Raw genomic sequence first — 20,673 nt, 5'->3', positions numbered from 1 at the left:
AAGTCCTCTAACGTTACATTGTAGTATTTGTGTTTGCACTACAGGAGAAGTATGAATGCTGTGTGTTGGAGAAACAAAATTTAGGTCACGGGGCCTTTTCCAGGCACCATGACACGAAGTTTGTCTTTTCTGGAGCGGTCGATAGAATTGCGCCGCTCCTTAGGCGCTGGATGCACCGTCACGACCGGTATTATGTGCATCGCCTCTTGTGAGGCGCTGGACACGCGCTTTTGCGAGCGCTATGTTTGACGAGAAGGGTTCGTCTCAACGGACGATACCCTTGAGGCCACCAGCCCGGAGGTTTACGGCCCCTTCTTCTGGAACCGCAAAGCAGCGCTGGCTGCAGCCTCCAAGGGGACAGATGGCATCCCTGCGGGCTCACTCTATGTGGGCCGGACAGGCACCGGGGACCGTTGTGGGCCTTGTGGCGCTGCCCCATGACGCGCCACTTCGGCAAAGCTGACTTTAGGCAGGTAGGACACCCACCTGCGTTCTTCCTTAAATGACATGTTTCCTTTTGCTTTTGTTGTCACAATTTCGTTTTTCCATGATGGGCATGACCGCGAGTATGCAGCATGCTCCCCATCACAGTTCAGCCAGGGGAGGGAGTTTTCACAGTTTTGAGAGGGGTTATGAAAGATGGCGTGGCACATTTGCCAGCGCACTGCAAGGCCTGCATGTGCAAACCACCTTTCTCTGAGATTAAGATTCTTGCCAGAAGTAGAAATCAAACAGCACGTGACCTAATGGAAGCCTGCTATATAAAAAAGAAGGTTCAAGTTGCATTAGCGATACATCTATCTTGCTCTACAAATCGGAAACGAGATTGTTTGACCGCTGGGTAACGTAGACTTGTGAACAGCCTGCGCATGTGTGTATGTATATTGTGACACCACAAGTGGTGGAGGAGCTTCTTGGTCCTCCGTTCTCTGCTCGCCAGGCATACTCCCTGGAGCTTCGCTCAGGCTGCCGCTTGTGCCGACTGTCCGCCAGCATGTCACAGGACGAGCAGTCTGGCGCTTCTACCGAAACCATCTCGACACCGCAAGCCGCACCTTCTCTTATCATCAGTGGCCAGCAGCGTGATCCCCATCTGTTCGCTGGTCTTCGCGGTGAAGATGTTCAAGACTGACTAGACGATTACGAGCGCGTAAGCTCTGCTAATCAGTGGGCTGACCTACTCAAGCTCCGCCGTGTCTCGTTCTATCTGACGAGTGTGGCGAAGACTTGGCTTTTCAACCATGAGATTGATTTCTCCGATTGGACCACCTTCAAGCGGCAGCTTCGACAAATGTTTGGAACGCCGGCGGTTCGTTCCGCCCTTGCGAAGAAAACTCTGGATGCTCGCAAACAACACTCCGGTGAGTCCTACACATCGTACAGCGAGGATGTGCTTGCACTCGGTCGCCCTGTCAATGATGCTATGGCTGAGTCGGACAGGGTGCGTCATAATCTTAAAGGCATTGGGACTGTGGCCTTCAACGCGCTAGCCGTGAGGAACCCGGCTACAGTCGCTGACGTCGTCTTGACGTGCCCGCGCCTCGACGAGCTCGAGCCCGTACGCTTGCAGCCGGACTGCCAACACAGTTCTACGGCTGACCCTCACCTGCGTGTAATGATTCGGGCGATTATCTGCGAGGAACTTCAAACTCTTGACTTTTCATCTCAAGGGGACTCTATCCACCCTTCCGCGTTTTGTACTGTACGTGCAATGATCGACGGCATTGTCCACCACATGCTGTGTTGTCGCCATGCTCCCACAAGCTCATTTTCGGATGGGATTTCCTTGCCTCTGCTTCTGCTGCTATATGTTGTGGGCAACATGTCGTATGTATACATTCATGGGTCAGAGCCCAAATTAAATCAGTTGGAAGTGCCACCAGTGTTGTCTTCTTTATGTGTCTTCCTTTTTTGTGTGTGTTTTAACTTGCGCCTCAAAAACATGTCTTTTAGCAAGCACCAACTAGGCCAACAAGCAGTTCTGTTGCAACATATTTGAGAGGAGTGTTTGCGAGCATTCCATTTTGCACAAGTTTGGCAGCCTCGGCAGTTCTGTGGACTGTGACCTAATCGCTGGTACTTAAAGCGTCGCAGAGGGTTCGGTACATACGGTCTGAGCCGGATCTTGACATATGCTGCCGCGATTGTCTGGGGGCGCACACTTGAGTGGAAGGTAACAATAAGGCGATTTGTCTTGATTTCTTTCCCATCGTGCCACATCTTAATAAGTTTCGCATTGGTCCCATTTTGCTCTTTCCAGCCTACCAAAAGTTCGGCCTCGGTCAGCTCCATCGTATCTTCATTGAAAATAACGCCGCGGATGGTGTTGATAGTTTGTTGTAGGGTCACGGTAACTGGAATGTTTCCAAAAGAGACAAGGTTATGTAGCTTTTCGTATTGCTTCTTATCATGAACTTCTAAAATGAGGTCACCACAAGCTAGCTACGCAGCTTTGTAACCTGGGCCTATAGAATCACACAGACATTTCGCTACAAGGAAAGATAAGATCACTCTCACGCTATTTTCTGGTTTTTCTAGAATGTATCACATGGTACCTTGGAAAGTTCTGACGTTGGCGGCCAAAAGCTTGCAATGCTCCGGTGCGCCCTCGTTTATCAGTGTGAGAAAAACAACTCTCCATATAAGATCATCAGTTTTCGACAGTAACGCCAGCCGCCCACCGTGGAGCCCAACAAGGGGACGCCGCAGACCCTGTAAGGAACTAGCCCTGCGGACGCCAACTCTACGTTTCCGCTATAATTAACCACGGTAACTATTTTAACACACAAGGTTAACCCCCGCTGCGAAGAATAGCGGAAGTAAAAAGAAGTGAAGAGAGGACAGAAAAGATTGAAACTGAAAGACGAAGATTAATAATAATAATATTTGGGGTTTTACGTGCCAAAACCACTTTCTGATTATGAGGCACGCCGTAGTGGGGGACTCCGGAAATTTCGACCACCTGGGGTTCTTTAACGTGCACCTAAATCTAAGTACACGGGTGTTTTCGCATTTCGCCCCCATCGAAATGCGGCCGCCGTGGCCGGGATTCGATCCCGCGACCTCGTGCTCAGCAGCCTAACACCATAGCCACTGAGCAACCGCGGCGGGTAAAGACGAAGATTGGAGAGAAAGAAAGGGAAAGGCAACGACCGATTTCCTCCGGGTGGGTCAGTCCGGGGGTGCCGTGTACGTGAAGCCGAGGCCAAAGAAGTGTGTTGCCTCCGCCCGGGGGGACCTTAAAGATCCGAGCACCCGGCGTCGCCTCAACCCCCAGGGTCCCCCTTTCCCCGGACACGTCTAAGCCATGCCCGGCTATACGCGGGAGTGTCCGACCCCCCTGTGCTCGGGTACGTGGTGTGCCGCAACACACCAAAAGGCCTCCTGCCGCAGACGCCTCTGCGGGGTCGTGCAATTGACGTGCTCAGACATTTCCGCACCTTAACGGACAGCCGGAAACCGAGGTTCTGGCCCCCTTGTAGATTGCGGGCTGCGCATGCATTTGCGCTTTCATTTCGAGAATAATTTTTTTGCACAAAATAAAAATTATTTCCACGAAACTCGAAACGCAACGCAAGGTGATTTACATTAAAACACTTTTTTTTTTTTAACCTGACCGTGCACTTCATTGTCAACAGAGTCGGACCACGTTAGAAAGAACGCGGCAGACGGAAAGGGTTTCCAGCCCGAAGCGGACAAATAATGCGATGCCAGACCGACAAATTTAAACTAATCTAATATCTCATATATCTATTATCTATAATAAGCGAATATATCTGCATGATAAAGAAACGGAGTTTCTGAATGGCAAGATAGGCTGACACGCTTTCACCACTTGTACGCGTCACTCCATCACACGATCACATTCTCTGTATATTGAGACGTGCACTTGCCTATCTTTATCGGGCGGAACGTGGTCACCCGATAGAGATAGGAAAGTAATCACTTGTTAGAAGAAAAAAATAATAAACTAGTTGTTAGTCTGCGCTCGTATCGCGCACTTGCTTTTGTTCTTCGTCCGGGTTAGAATATCTGTCCGCCCAGCTTGCTGTGGTAATTTAATTTAATCTAACTTTGAGCTTGTGCACCTCGCCGCTTGCGTCATTCGCAGGCTGCCACGCGGAAAAGTTTCGCGACAGAGCTCGCTGTAGGGAGCAGTTCAAGGCGAGTGAGTTCGTTGAACTCAGTTAATGTGTGAGTTCGAGATTGTCTGGGTGGCTCTGACTGAAACGCTGCTTGCTGCCCTCGTGTCCTGTCCTTCGCTCGCTTTAGGTTTTGGTGGAGTTTGCTGCAGTTTTCGACCACCCTGGACAACGCAGCCAGACTCTGTCGTCCGTCATACCTGACGTCACCAGCTGGACACTCCCACCGGTTTTGCCAGCTATCGTATACGTGCCGGTATCTTGTGCCGACTTCTCGTCTCCAACTAATTGCCATGTCCCCTCACTTTTGCTTCGTGGGGAGTGTGTTGGTCGCGTCCAGTGCGCCAACCCTCCTGCCATCGTTGAGATGCCAACTCGTTCCATCCCCGCTCACGAGGTCGCCGGAGTGGTCTGTGACCCCGCGCAAGAGCCGACTTCGCCCGATGCTCTGAATAGCTTCATCGCGGACACGTTGACTGTTTCCCAGCGCACCCAGCTTCTACGCCTTCTCGACAATGTCCTTTCTTATTTCGACTGCCAGCATGTATCCTTGGGACGCACGTCAACTGCTTATCATGGCATCAACACGGGTATACCAGTGCGCCACTGCGACAAAGACCGTATCGTGTATCCACCACGGAGCGCCGTGTTATCGACGATCGACGATCGTGTTATCGAAGTAGCTGATGTGCTCAAGCGCGGTGTCTTTCAGCCTTCAGATAGACCCTAGGCATCTCCAGTTATCCCTGTTGAGATGAGGGATGGATCGATTCGACTCCGCGTCGCACTTCCTTATAAACACTCTTACAAAATGTTGCACCCTTAGGGGCCTATCTTGTCCCACAACGATAATCGCCATCTGTCTTGCCCGCGTTTCTTTCTTTAACGCTGCGAGCCCGGTACTTCCCAGTCACGAACGGCATGCGCGTTATCAGTGTGACACCGCATTCTCGACAGGAAAGTAGCGAGCGCCGAGCTTTCAGGAAAGGAAACGCAAGCAAGGCGGATGACGATTATCGTTGTGGGACAAATATACACCCCAAAGGGTGCAACCGTTTTAAGACTATAGTCTTAACAATGTAACTCCGAAAGATGCATAGGCGGAGAGTTTTCGTTTTTCTAAAGGGAGGGAGGGGGGGCGCCGACCAGTTTTCCGAACCCCATATATATATATATATATATATATATATATATATATATATATATATATATATATATATATATATATATATATATATATATATAAATTCTTGTACTTGAAGAAACTTCGTGCGACCTTGAAGAATTCAGCGCTGAAGTGCCGGCGTTATTTGAGTATATACGAGACCTCACAGTAGGAGACAGTTCAATTTCACATCCTTTGTTCTCTCGGTGGTTTAATCTTTCTTCGTGCAATTCCCACATACTTGGCTATCACTAATGCTTCGCCTTTCCGGCGAAACTGCAGCCTGTCTCTCTTTTCTTATTCTGTGAGTCCGAGTATGAGCGCTGCTGCGCGTGACTGCTGCTGATTCTGATTTCGAGTGAATCCGGCTTGGCCTCATTTCGCTTACTGTGTGAATTAGACAGTGTTCCCCAGCTATCACGCACCAAGACGTAAAAAAGAGCAGTTGCGTTTCTCGACGAAAACCTAGTGCACATTGTTTCCAGTACAGCGGAGCAACCGCCAGTAATTATTTTGTTACTGATATTTAATTCGGTAATTGCAATTGATTATCTAACTCGAGAAGTACTCTCCAAATTTTCAAATGGTCAATGAGGCATTTCTAGGCAGCCAAAAATTGACATCTAACAGCGGTGTTTTCAGCGACGTACTACTTGTGTACAATTTTTTCCGACTGGCAAAGAAACCTCACGAAGTACGAAAAATACCACGTGAGTGCGCTTCCATGCAGCGGCATCATAAAGTAGCGCCCTCAAATAAGCTGACTGAAAGCAACTGCAGTGCCTGTCGCAAAACCGAAGAGACAGCACATCATCTTGATAATACTACGGAATGATCACCAACAGCAGGTTTCTCGGCTTGGCCGATATTCCTTCCTCTCATTTCTACGTCACACTTTCCGTCTCTCAAAGCCGACTGATCACATTGATAACAAAAGCCCCTTGATAACACGGTCGAAGCGCCGCTCTGACCACGCACGAAATGCGAAAAGCAATGGAATAGGCACAGAATGTTTCGAAATCCCGGCTTTGCTCGCACCGCATCGAAAGAGTGCGCGCGCGAAGCTATATTTTGCGCCAGAAACTTGCTTCGGACCAAAGCCAAATTAAAGTGACCGTTTTATTTTTAATGAAAGTGTATATGTGCTGCCAAAATAGGCTCATGCCAAAAAATAAAAGCAAAATAAACAGACCAGGAAACGATGAATATGTAAAGAAAAGGCAAAATCGACGTGTTCAAGAAAGTAAATATACCACTTCTAAAAGAGCCGAATTGGCAATCAGGATGTCCGCACAAAGAAAAAAATATATATAATATTTCAGTGTGTTCTTATTATCTATGAATTAGTAAACTCCGTTGAACACCAGCTGCTGCCCAGAGGACGTGTTCGAATAGGTCTCCTTTTGCAGCTACGCAGTATACTGAGTCCATTTTGTCACATCTTAACTGGCTTTCTTCATGACCGACGCCAAAATTCTACGGCAGACATCCGTTATCCTTGCCTTGAACTAACCTGACGTTCGTCTCGATCATGTAAGCACGATCTTACACATATCCCCAAAGAAAGAAATCGACTGGAGAGAGGTCAGGTGACATAGCCGGCCAACTGACAGTCCCGTGCTTTCAATCTATTGCATGAAAAGTCGCATCCAGCTAGTTTCGTGCTCGGCTGCTGCTATGTGCGGGTGCCCCATATTCCCAATACTTCAGAAATGGAAGACGTGACAGCGGGACATCGCTGAGAAACTCATCCACCACTCCTTCAAGGATTTCGTTCACGTAACGCTGTCCAATCAGTGTGTGGTCAAAGAAAGCGGGACCGATTATAGCATCACCGGCATAAATTCCTACTACACATTGAGCGACCACTGGTACTGGTGCCGATCGCGCTTTATCTTAGTGGATTGGAGTCCCTCCGATTGTGGGCATTATGCAAATTTACCTAGGCGTTTCTGCGAAAATTGGCTTTATCTGTGCGCATGATGTTGCTCAAAAAGTCTAGCGAGTCGTCGGCTTTTGTGAGACCCAGTTCGATAAATCTAGATGATTTTACTGGTCCCTATCTTCCAAGCATTGGGGCTGGTTAAGGTGGTATGGGTGAAGGGCCGTCATTTAAAATCCTCCAAACTGATGACTTGGAACTTGGTACCTGGACGGCCACGTCCCGCACGCTAGCATGAGATCACAAATGCTAGAACATCCGTGGGAGGCTAGGACTCAAAGATGGAGTCCTCCTCAGCTGTTTTTTGACGCTGCCGGTTTGTCTGAGGTTTTCATAATTTTTGATGATAGTCAATACCTTTGGTCTACCGCCACACTTCCATGACTGATATATATATATATATATATATATATATATATATATATATATATATATATATATATATATATATATATATATATTAGTCATATAATGAGAAGCCAACAAACACTGACACCAAGTACAACATAGGGGAAATTGCATGTGCTTAATAAATGAAATAAAGTGATGATAAATTAATGGAAATTAAAGTGGATGAAAAAACAACTTGCCGCAGGTGGGAACCGAACCCACAACCTTCGCATGTCGCGTGCGATGCTCTACCAATTGAGCTACCGCGGCGGCGTTTCCCCATCCACTTTCTTGGGTATTTATGTGTACTAGTAGAACCCTGGGTGTGTTAGCCAGCGCCCCCACTCACAGACCTTGGCGGCGGACGTGGAACGTCTTTTTTGCCGCAGGCGACATCCCTCTTTGCCTCTTTGCCTACTATATATATATATATATATATATATATATATATATAGTAGGCAAAGAGGGATTCTTCAGGCTACCTTTCAAACGTAAAGAACTTGAGTGGTGCTACAAGGTAAACAGAACAAGTATTTAATTTCGACAGTTTCGATCGGTGGACCGATCTTCGTCAGGGTTTACAAAAATTTTTTTTTGTAAACCCTGACGAAGATCGGTCCACCTATCGAAACTGTCGAAAATAAATACTTGTTCTGTTTACCTTGTAGCACCACTCAAGTTCTTTATATATATATATATATATATATATATATATATATATATATATATATATATATATATATATATATATATATATATATATATATATATATATATATATATGCAGCCTTCCTCTTATTGCCATGTGCAGCGATTGTGTTGTGTTGATCGTGTGTGGATCATGTTTTGCTTCTGCTCATTAGAAAAAGACATGGCGAGTGGGACGACACAAAAGTCGCCTTTAAATCTTTGCACTCACGTTATCAATTCGCTATTGTAGTGATAGTTTCCGCGGCAAAAAAAAAAGAAAGAACCATCTGTGCACTTTATGTACGCTAAGACAGCAGCTATCACAGCTTGTTTCCATCCCCAAACGCGACGTGTTTCTTCGGCCGGGGCGCGGCAGATAAGGCACTAGCCATTTTGAAATAAAGCGAAAGTATGAATTAAAAGTTGTGCACTCTCCGCGCCAACAATCATGCAGTAAGTTATTAGACCCAGTAAAATTTCAAGTGATAAGGTCGAGGAAGGAAATCTCGAATGATGTGGCTGACAAACCTCTGGCAATGGCACTTTAGGTATGTGCGTGTAGGTATGTTTAGGTACCGCATATGCTTTAATTCATTCCACCAATGGAAGACGTGCACTTGCTTGTCGCTCTTTGCCACTCTGCGGTTCCAGGCATCGCAGCGCATTGCACTCTCAGGCAAAGTTACACCCTTTGGCCTGCCCCTTCTACCACACAACAATAATCGTTATCTGCCTTGATGCGTTTCCTTTCTTTAACGCTGCGAGCCCGGAACTTTCCATTAACGAACGGCACGCGCGTTATCAGAAGGGTGTAAACTCCAAAGGGTGTAAACTATTCTATGCTGATAACGCGCGTGCCGTTCGTTACTGGAAAGTTCCGGGCCCGCAGCGTTAAAGAAAGGAAACGCATTAAGGCAGATAACGATTATTGTTGTGTGGCAGATGGGGCAAGCCAAAGGGTGTAACTTTCCCTAAGAGTGTGCCTTGGTGTTTGGTGTAAAAGAAAAGGGCCATGGGGGCTTGTTCCATGTTTACCTCGAAACAAGCGAGTTGTAGCGCGGACAGGGAACAAGGACACGAGAAGGCACAAGCGCGCAACGCTACGCGTTGGATGTACCGTCGGGGCTCGCAATGGCTGATCGCGTCCTTTATTTTGCGCATATTGCCTAAAATAATAAAGCACTCACACAATGTGCCCGGAATGCTGGCTAATTTGCCGATCGACACTGCAATCACTTCCTTTTCACATGTGGTGCAGCGCGTCGCGAAGATGAAACCGTGACACTTGCCAAGGTGAAGCGCGCCCTCGTTCACAGTGGTATGTTTAGCTTTCCCGTCTCGCTGGGTTGCAAGATGTGTCGATGAGGCTCCAAAGTTTGGCGCTACTTGGTGTGTTTTTTTTTTTTTTAAAGCGTGCCACGGCATCGTCCACTTGGCTTCGTCAGTCTTTCGGCCGAACGCATTGCCTTGTTTTCAGATACTTTCTGAACCTCTACGGACGGGCCGCACATGCAGCTTTGATACCATGACAGCACAGTGACGGTGGTGCTGCCTACACAACGTGCCTCAAGTGCCCGCATAATTGCTATCACCCTGCCCCCCCTCCCCCCCCGCAAGAAAAAAAAAAGTAAAATTCGTCAGGCTCATTAATCCAACGATTTCGATTGACGATAGTACTTGACAGCGGAGTATGGCCGGATCAACCTAAAAGCCAGTCGTAGAAAACAACCGTCCGCACCCATGCTTATTCTGAAATCAAAACGTTTTCGTTGAAGGTTTTAAACTTGTTCGCGTGATCTGCGTCGGCCAATTAAATGAGGGCGATCGTTGTTAGATGTAGGCTGATCTAGCCTTGCAAGACATGTCGGGAAATGCTCCGCCCGAGCGTCTTCTTTTAGGAAAGTTGGTCACCGTTGAGAGATCGCAGCACGGGGCGGGGCAACAAGACGTTGCACACAGCCAGGCGGAATAGGACATAAGCCAGCAGCCCGTGATCCATACGGGCGGGGCCGTTCACGAGGTGCCCACGAGGATATACCATGTCATTCACACTAACATGTAGACAGCCTATACGCTGGAGTGCGTCAGACAAAAAAGTTGCTTTCTTTTGAAAGTCCCGGCCACTCAAACAAATGGTGCTGGACAGCGGCGTAGCTAGGTTACACTCTAGCTAGGTCGTCTGGCACCCGGGGCCCATAGGTCTTCTGTCACCGCCCCCTTCCCGGGTGTAGTCGAGGAAGGCGAGGATATCGACAATTTCCGGGTTTCAGCACCAGTACAGCCGCCTTGGATGCCGCGCGCGTCCCCCGGGTGCCCCTCTCCTTCGCTTTCTTTCCCAGAGATCGCGAATGCAGCAGGTATACACGCTGTTTTTTCTGCGCCAAATAACACAGGGTGCTGCACTGATAACTTGTGATAAACGCATGTGCACATCTTCTGTCAGACTGTAAGGCTTGGCAGCCAATACAAATGCGGCATCGTGGAAAATATGGCTCGCGTCACAAGTAACAAAAAATATCTTTATAAAGTTTTAATTAACAATTGCAGTGGCGATATTGCATTTGCAAAATTGAAGCCCGACATTCATATCTTGCCCAACAACAACTTCACAAAATTGCCGTAGGTACTATGGCGCGCAGTATTTTGGCTGTGGGCAGCCCTGAACGAAAACGAAAATTAAATTGTGTGTGAGTGACGCTGATCTCCCCACCCTATTAGAAAAGCAGAAAACGCTGCCCACCTCCCTGCTGCACGGGAGCCAGTGCTGTGACAATTACGAGTTCTCTTCATTCTGATCAATAAAGCCTTGTTTTCATTTGCTGCTATACGGACAAACGTGACTATCCTAGCTGCGGTGCCACCACAAGATTGGGAACAGAATATAGCACGCTTCGCGGCGATTCTTGGCGTCACCATAACAAAAAAAAAAGAAAAGAAAGAAAGAAAAGGCCGCGATGAAGCTCGTGCCAGCGAAAGCTTGCACTACTGTTGGTCTGCACGGGCAATGGAGAGGATTGAGGGATCAACGTCACTGCATGGTCCACTATTACATATTTCTTTCGCTGCTGCTGCCATACTGGGCGCCGTCCGCAGTGCCAAAGTACTGTAGGCTGTAGCACCCAAAACGACTTTGTTTAAGAAGCTTTTGTTGAATTAATAATATGACTTTGAGTCCTCAATTCTCGAATTGAAGTGCTTCCTCTATAAGTACTAATTAAGGGATTATTCAGGATATGGTTCTTACTTATCAGCCATATTTTTCACGCTACCGAGTTCCTAGTAATCACAAAGACACATAACTTCATAGAATATCGGGAAATATCCTTACAAAATTCACCTTTTTTTAAAATAAAATTCCGTTACGCTGACACAGACATTGTACTTGTGACATAACACCCCCCCCCCCCCACTGGCCCTTTGCACCCCCCTCTCCCATTGCTACGCCCCTGGTGCTGGAGTGTCCTGGATCTTGCCTGGACTTGGCACGTATGGCGTATGCAGCTCATCTCTGGAATACGTTTCAATAAACATTCAAATATCCCGCGTTTTCAGAATATGTTGGGTGCCATCTCCCGGCGTTGTCTGTAAGCCACAAACACCACAAGTACGACTTTTTCACAGTTTAGCTTACCTTAAGCAAAACGAGCATTATCTTTTATCGAACTAAAGCAAAAATAAACGTAATATAAACGCAGACTTTGGTAAATAACTTCTTTCTTTACTCAAAAAGAAGACGAAACACGAGCATGCGCGTAGAATTCATCATGGCGGCGGCGCCTTTTGCGACGCAAATAAGAAAAAACAAGGCGTATTCTGTGGCCGTGCCGAGCCGGTCGGGTGTCGGTGCACACCCCAAGGATACGGGTACTGTGCGCGTACCACATTACGTACGACGATTCGAGAACGTTGGTGACGCGTCAGAGATTAACGTTTCCCGTTTGTCACGCCATCAGACCTGAAGCAGAAAGTGTGTACGATTGCTGCGCCTCCCGTTGGATTCCAAGTGAAGCCAAGCACGTGGCAGCGACCGTGGTGTGCAGTGGTGCGGCGAGCGAAGGGCTCGCGGTGTGTGTGAACGTGCTTTTGGTCAATTCGTCGTCTTCCTCGCCGCTTACAACAGCCGGGGATTCTATTTTCCACTGACCCGGGTGAGTAGCAACTGCCTAGGATGCGTAAGAAGCGGCGCTTGTAGAATGAGCGTACTGTAGTGCTTGTTGCAGACGTCTTGCATGTCCGGACGGCGCAGCAGAAGACACTGCTTCTGTGCGCCGACAATGCGCTAGGGTTAAGTGCAGCGCCGTCCGGCAAACTTGTTTATTGCTGTTCTTTCGCCGTGACACATCGCCAGCCGCGACCCATTTGATAACGCGTTCTCGCCGCGCGCGGTCGTGAAAGCCTACAAACCAATCCAACGGTAGCCGAAAGCTCTCGTTTCCAAGTTCCTGCCGTCAGCTGGTTCGGCCCCCCCCTCATTCATTCTGGTAAGCCCCGAGTTTTCCCATTTGCCTTGAAAGATCGGGGGGTGTTCAGTTTAACCGCCCTTGACTTAGTCTCTGCTCCTCGACTCTTCAGCGGAGGAGGGCAAAGCGACAACGGTGTAGTGGTGTGCCGTAAACAAGCTGCGATAGCGATCCCCAGGTGGATCTCCCGGCTAGCGACCCGTGGGCCTGTAAAGTCGGCGCGTTTGCTCATCTCAAAGCTACTGATTTAAACCATCACTGCCTTTAGCAGAATCCGGAAACTTTCCGTTGGATGAGACGTCTGTACTTTGGCTCTGCAGTAGCTGTAAGCACGACAGAGCTGGCGTCCTAGCTCCGCTGAATGTCGTCTCATAGCCAGACGATTGTATGTTCGTGATTCAGTAGTTTCTTATCGCTAGCTTCCTCGTGGGACACAGTCTTCGATAAAACACTCGAACCCTTGTTTGGCCGCTAAATTTACCTAATCATAGTCCCGCGAAGTTAAAATTTAGCTGTACTCCTGTGGGTTTGTGTTTCGTCGTCTGCATCATTTCTAAGAGTACGCGCACCTTAAGTCGCGGGTAGCCGTTGCACGTTGACCGCACTCGATATAAGAACCAGGAAGACCCATGTGAATGCAGCAGCTATGTTTAACCTTTCTTAGTATTGCGCTAAAACTAGTTGCAGACGGCATCTCCTTCGACAATGGTCGTTTTCGTCTGGCACTGTAACAAGACGCACAAATCAGTCTTCTTAATGCCATCAGTCCATAGAAGTGGAAATTTTAACTTTTAATCCTCATTTGAACAAAATTTTGTTTGATACAATGCTACCGCTCCTTGCAAGATACCTCCCCCCCCCCCCCCCCCCCACCTCCGTACCCAACGAGAATATCAGCTGCATCATGCAATTGAGGACATTTAGCATCCTGCTAAATGTAATTATCCACTGAATAGATTAATACCTTTAAGAAACTTAAGGAGCAGGTGAAACACATTTCTCAGTGTTACTACCTGGACATTTTGTGGTACGTCGCCTCATTGGTCTGCGGCAGTGACATATCAGCGTGAATATCTTCATCTGGAGGGGCATGAGTGCGCTTTGCAGTTGGAAGGGGTTAAAAAAAAAAGTTTTTTTTGATAGTTTTAAGGTTCGATGACATTGGTGACTGTGCTAGAAACCTTTCTCCCTATACTTGTCCGCACCAGCGGGTACTGTAACAGTCAATTTAAGAGCTTGAGTTCTTGGCACGAAGTAGTTGCAACCTTTGAACTGCATCCACAGGCTTCAGCAGAAGCTGAATGTGTGACCACGGACTTCAGGCAGACCATTTTCTTATATTTTGGGTGTTTTTCACACGGGCAAGTGTCCAAAAACTTGCTCGTTTGAGCCTTGTGTTCCTTTAGAATGCAACAGACTTGCTTCAACGACACTTCTATTCACATGACTAGGATGCTGTCAAAATCTGTGATGTGTCAGCGAGCTGCTGCGAAACCTTGATGGTGGTGGTGGTGGTAAACATTTATTGCTTGAGCCTTTTTGCAACACTACTTGAGAGGGGGCTCAGGAGCGCGTAGGGTGTCCGGGAGTTTGTGGCCCTCGGCGACCCTCAGAGCCCAGTCCACCAGCCGTATATGGTCGGCTGGGTTGGAGCTAGACACCGCGGTCTCCCATCCCTCGACGTCGGTGAGTTGCCACTCAGAGGGTGGCTGGAGCTCAGGGCATAGGAACATAATGTGATGGAAGTTAGCTCTAGGTGCGCCGCAGAGCGTACATTCCTGTTGATATAGGCCTGGATGAACCAGGGCGAGAAAAGCTGGAGAAAGAAAAGTTTGTGCCTGAAGCTGGCGCCAGGTACTTTGTTGGAATTTTGTTAAGGATTTATCTGGGGGAGGGTACCTCAACCGCATTTCGCGGTAGTGAAGGGTGATCTCGTGATATTCGACCAATCGGTCTCTGGCGTTATCCAGGTCATCGGACGGCGTGGCTCGGTTGACGGCTACTCGAGCGATAGAATGGGCCATCTCATTGCCTGGATGGCCTGCGTGCGCGGGCACCCAGATGAGCTTATAAAACTGAGCTGTCGAAAAAATGTAATTTACTAACAATGCATAACATAGTGTTAGATGTGTGCAATATAAGAAATCTGAAATACGAATCAAATAGTACTTTCTATTTGATTCGTAATTAATTCTTGCATTTACTGTTCAAAAGCGTTGAAGATTAATTTGTTTGAATATGAGAGATAACAACCCTTACTGGGGGTATATGGGAAGAAAGGTTGGCAACTGTTTTGAACGTGTCTTCTGCTGGAGAGCCGCAGTTGTCATGCAGAGGCACCAGTTTATGAACACTTGAAACGCATAACTGGTTGTCAGTGTTTTCCAGTCATCCAATATGGCTGCCTCGCCTTTGGACAGCCAGAAAATTGATTGCCTCAATTTAGGCCAAGCTATTTGTTATTTAGCCAGTCACATCACATTTGCATCCCTTTAGGGTGATGTACTGTGTTTGTGTATTACCTAGCCCTTTCAGGTTCCAGTTAATTCTGTTGATTTAAAAACTTACGTTTGCCAAATTTTTCGTATCTTCAGAATAGTAAAAAGCATACAGCTGCAGTGTAGATTAACAATTTTCAATTCTTTAGTGAGTTTTACCAAGTTTACAGGATGTGAACTACAGGTGAAAACTCACTACAGGTACATCAAACATGAGAACATAATTGTGTTTAGCAGGCTTGAAAAGCGTTTATCCAGTCACTTGAACAATAATGCCTGGTGCAAAAACTTGTTAAAAACGGTGAAAGAAGTGATCCTGCTACATACAACATACTCACATTGAGCAAGAACACCCAACCGTCTACTCTCCCACTCATTTTACTAAAACATTTTCCACATGTTATTCAAACTTGAAGCACAGTTCCAATAAGTGCTTCCATAAGTATGCAGCACATTTTTAGTGTCATACTTTTATCAATGTTTTCGCTCTTGATTCACTATCTTGGTGTACACAACTGGGTAAAAAGCACCTGAAAGGGGTAGCTCCCTCAACAAAAACATTGCACCAGCATTTTGTTGGTGAGCTGTTCCTTTGTTTCATTATTGTCATCGTGAGAGCTGATACCATATCTTCACAGGGATGCTGCCAGTAGTTTCCTTCACTTGGGCCATTTTCTTGCTTACAAATGCTCATTTCTCAGCAAAAGCAATGCTCTTGGCCAATTTAAGATACTAAACTATCACTTTTGATTATATGGATTTTACATGGATTTTTTCACCAAGAAGTAATTGATGTTAAATAAAAAATGCTGCTGTCATTGGACTTTGCTCACCAAAGCAGCACAGTGAAACCTCTGATGAGCAATTAAATTGAAAGAAGTGTTGTGTTCTTAGTCACAGTAAACACATGTGTCAACTTATCTATCTCTCGGTTACTCAATATCTCACGTGTAGCACCGAGTTTTCTTAAATATTCACACTCATATATTCATACTCATTCAACACATCAGGCCTGTCAGACTCGTGGTGTACTTGCTTTTTTCCACGAGCCATATACAAGTATACACAGAGCCACCTGTGATGCCATATCTTCTTGGCTCAGCTGTATGTTATCAAGTTTTGTATCCAAGATTTAAAATAAAGATATTTCAGTTAATATCAGTCATTGACATGTGAAATTGGGGTTTTGGACTTAGGAAAACTTGACAGGATTTGAATCTCTGAATGTTTAAAATAACACCTGATGACCTCTCATTGAGAAACTAAGAAAGAACACTATGCTGTATCAGTAAACCACACTTCTGCAGTGATAAAATGGCTGTGCTTATCGTGACATGAATTAGGTCAGCCACAGAAGGCACCAAAATGAAAGGCACTTGGTGCCTTTGAAACCTTTGAAGTTTCTGCACAAGCGCTTCATGCCTTCATGCATTTTGACAGTGCACATTGTGGGTGTAGCTAATTGTTTATTGAGAAAAGAGAACCACACTGCGCTCTAGAGGAACCAAAGGCCCAGTTGAGAAAGTTTTCGTAAATTTTCCTGCGCTAAAATGCCTCAGATATGGGGAAAGATGAATGGTGGTCGAACAACAAATATGTCAGGCTGGAGCCCATGTTTTCACAAAGGAGCTCGTCTGCAATGCCAGTGGTATAGCCAGCGTGAAGAAAGTGGACAGATAAAAACACACGAACAAACGTTACTACCAACTGAAGCTTATTTTGAAATAAACTTTAGTCGGTAGTGGCATTTGTTCTTGTCTGTGTCATTCTCGTCCACATTCCTTGGTCGTGCCGGCTACACTGTTGCATCTAAGCACCCACTCGCCAAGCAACAAGTTTTGTTGTACTTGTCTTCATCGATCTGACTCCAGCCTAATAGCACAGTCACACAGGTTACTTTTGATTGCACTCGAACCTAGTCGGGGTGGGATTTCTCAATTGTGATTGGCTCCCTTCCACATCTTGCGCTAAGGAGCCAATCACGATTGAGAAAACAGACCTGGGTTGAGCTCAATTGCAATTGAAAGTGCCCCATGTGACATTGGCATAACATTTGCTCTTTTAACTACTGCTGATCGCTTCAAGCCTCCACCTCCCTGTGAGAATATGAGAAAGCACTTGGAAATTCTTGAGAATTACATTGACATATTGACACAGCTAGCTTCAATGCTAACTTTAAATTTCTCAGGCTCATTTTTCTGCAGGTTAGTAATAGTTGGACTGCCGATACAAAGGGGCTGATGCAAACAATGTTCTCTCGTGTAACTCACTTACGGGACACATTGGTTGCTGAATGCCAATTGTTATAGCTTCTTGAGATGCACGGGCTGTTGAACGAGAGCTAGGGGATGGCTGAACGTTTAGATGCAGTGCTTTGAAGGCGTTTCCCCCCTTTTCTTCCCCCCACCTCTCCTATGACAGCTTCAGGGCTGTAGGAGAACGCTTCAGCACTGCTACCGCTGTGGTAGTTAAGGGTGTTGTCTATGAAATTATGCAATAAAACATGAAATGCTACCTAAATGTCTTCACTGCAACTTATACATGCCTATGAGTGCATCATTCTCTTCATGAAGTGAATATTTTTCGAGGAACACTCTGCTATTCACTTAGACAATCGTGATCAATAGTTTCTGCACATCTTTTTCTTCCTTAAAATGGGGTATAGCCTTCATTTTGCCCAATAATAATGAACTATTGCCCACCTAACTAATGCAAGTAGAGTTTTGAGACTACTTTACTAGTCTAAATTGAATTAGTGCTGCTTTTTTCTTTTACTGCCTTTTTAAGTCCCCCAGTGCTTTCTGCCTTGGCCTGCTACTGTTGTCTTGTGGTCTGATCTTGGCCATGCTGCTCTCCCGTGCCCTTGCAGTGTCCAGTGGCTTGGGTTTTCCGCCCTAGCCATGGAGCCGGCAGCACCAGCAGTGGCAGCCGCCACAGCAGCCAATGGGGTAGGCAGCAGTGGAGGGGCCTCGACCGACTCCATCCGGACTCTGGACTCGGTTTCCGAACTCTTCCGGCTGCTCGAGCAATGGGAGTCCCAGAATGGGACTGGAGCTGACCCAATCCCTGTGCTCACGAGGTATGCATTATCATCTCAACTGGACATTGCATACAGTGATGCAAGAGTAGACGAAACACGTGAAAAAAAAAAAAAAGCTAGGTAGCAACCAGGTGTAATACAGTGCGACAAAGGGTTTATTTGGAAGACTCAGCACTTGAATGGCTAACTACTCGTTCATTTAGGCCTGCTTAAGAGGGCTGGTTCCAGACAGTGATCAACGGTGATTACTCAAGGTTTTAGAGATGAATAAATAAAATATTTAACTTAATGAATCAGAACTGTGGGATTTCGCCGGTCAAAACCATGATCTGATTATGAGGCACACTGTACTGGGAGACTATGGATTAATTTTGACTACCTGGGGTTCTTTAATGGGCACCTAAATCTAAGTGCAGGAGCATTTTTAAATATAGCCGTGTACCAAGTGGCCCTGTTGGCTCTGTTGACATGCCTTGTTTGCACATCAACCATTTAGCCTAACTAGGGGGCGGAGTCCAAAAATACTCACGCGCAGAGCATTGGGTTTATATTAGCAGCCAAGGTGGCGAGAATAAGAGTAGTAAGCTGGGCAAGTCCATGCCAATTTATCCCAGAAAAGGCATGCAAAAGAATGGACTGGCTGAACATGGAACACGGGACATGTGTGCCAAGTCTGCATGTTTTGCTACCTGGTGTGACCTTGACTAGTGGGTAAGCTAGATCTCCGAGTCAAGGCGACTTGTAGCATGAAAGCTACAAGGACACGAGAAGGCACATTCATTCAACACTCGCAGAACTACCGTCATCCAGAGTTTGTTTCCATCACCAAGGCAGTCTTGTACAGCACCGCCGACTGTATCACAAACCATGTTGTTGAAAGTAGTGCCTTGTGTCAGCTGCCTCTCCTTGTGGCCTTGTGGTTCTTGTGCTGTGACTCGCCTTGATGTGATCCACCAACTCTCTCGGATTTCCGAAAGTTTGCAAATTTGAGCTTGTTCTACAAATTTATGAACATTGCGTCAAGTTTAGCAAGTATTAGTTACTGGAAATATGTTCTCAAAAATGCTTCGCTCATCTGTGCCCAAGTTTTCTTTAGGAAGTCACTGAAAAAGTCCCTGTCATCGAGAACAGTCCGTAACTTGTCAGTCTAACTTGTCAGTCTCTGCTGTTCCAAATTTGCTCCTTGTGCACTGCATCTAAAGGTTAATAAAGCGCATATGTGTATCCCACAAAAGCTGTGTATTCAGGGCATGATATATATATTTTTTTACATTGACTCACCATCCCAGCCCTGCGAAAGGGAATGTCCACTAAAGCTGTTGAAAACTGCACTACAACTGCTGAGAGAGGCATGCAATTCTCGATGGCTTTAGCATAATGATAGTAATGCTATTTTATAGTAGTGGTAGTAATGGTTATTTTTACAGCACATTGCCACTCGTAGCGGTGCTGCACCGACATTGAAAACAGTTGCAAGGCTGGTTCTTTTATATACCAAGGGCCCGTGACGTCACTCCCCACATCGGAAGCTGCCGTCAACGCAGCCTACGCAGTAATGTTCACAAGTTTCTGTCATTGCATAGTACGTTATGAAGCATTTTTTATTAAAAGCCCAAATGGAGGATTAGGGGCAAACAAGTTGTTTATCACATGCACAGGGCTCTTCAGAGAGTGTGAATGATTGCTGTAAAGCAAGCATGGCTACCTAAGAGACAAAGCCTGCTCCACTACGCAAGTTGTCATCTTTTGTGTCTACACTCGAACCTTGTTATAACAAAACCGGATGTAATGAAATAATGGACATAACGCAATAAATGAAATTCCTCTTGAAATCCCCATAGTGATTCATGTATTTAAAATCTCGTTTTAACGAAGTGAAATTGTCCTGCCGATGGATATAACGGACTAGATTCGTCTCCAAGGCAAAAATTCCCGACTGCTGCACGCCAAGTACATCGCTTTCCGTGGAGTTCGGCACTCGTTTGCCGTGACAGATCAATACTCCTGCATCTACATGTTGAATACATTGTCGAGCAGCACTGATCTTTCTCACAGCCGCATGCAGCTGCACACCTGCGTACAAAGAGCAGCTCACTACCGCACTTCTTCACTGACCTCTCTTTCTTGCGCATGCATGGCTACGTGAGACGTGCGACAGAGTGAAAGACGTGCTGCAGTGTGAAAGATTAGTACATTCACTTCTATTGCATGGCATGCCGTGGAGGCAGGAGCAGCTGGGCATGGTCTCCGAGATCGCATTGGGATCGGTACAATCTCGGAGGCCATGAGCCGGCTGAGCCAAGCCGGAGTATTGAAATTCGCTTGGCTGCTCGATCGGATCGTGCA

The 20,673-nt window shown here is 46.5% G+C and overlaps 1 protein-coding gene across 8 annotated transcripts in view; it reads left to right on the top strand.

Moving 5' to 3' along the window:
- Window positions 1–12,119: 12,119 nt before the first annotated feature.
- Window positions 12,120–20,673, top strand: part of mahj (LisH and WD40 domain-containing protein mahjong) — a 111,868-nt gene continuing 103,314 nt past the window's right edge. For 6 of the 8 annotated variants that reach the window (XM_065446237.2, XM_065446238.2, XM_065446242.2 and 3 more), the window contains exons 1-2: window positions 12,121–12,477; window positions 18,157–18,366. In XM_065446237.2, coding sequence (XP_065302309.1) covers window positions 18,188–18,366 — 179 coding nt within the window. In that variant the 5' untranslated portion in view covers window positions 12,121–12,477; window positions 18,157–18,187. Of the gene's footprint in view, window positions 12,478–12,529; window positions 12,811–18,156; window positions 18,367–20,673 lie in introns of those variants that run through there. The other 2 variants (XM_065446235.2, XM_065446236.2) reach the window with 2 other exon arrangements.

The sequence above is a fragment of the Dermacentor albipictus genome, chromosome 6 (genome assembly GCF_038994185.2).
Source record: "Dermacentor albipictus isolate Rhodes 1998 colony chromosome 6, USDA_Dalb.pri_finalv2, whole genome shotgun sequence".
In the NCBI taxonomy this organism is placed as follows: Eukaryota; Metazoa; Arthropoda; class Arachnida; order Ixodida; family Ixodidae; genus Dermacentor; species Dermacentor albipictus.
The sequence above is the reverse complement of the archived record's forward strand: the minus strand, read 5'-3'. Positions and strand labels throughout refer to the sequence as shown.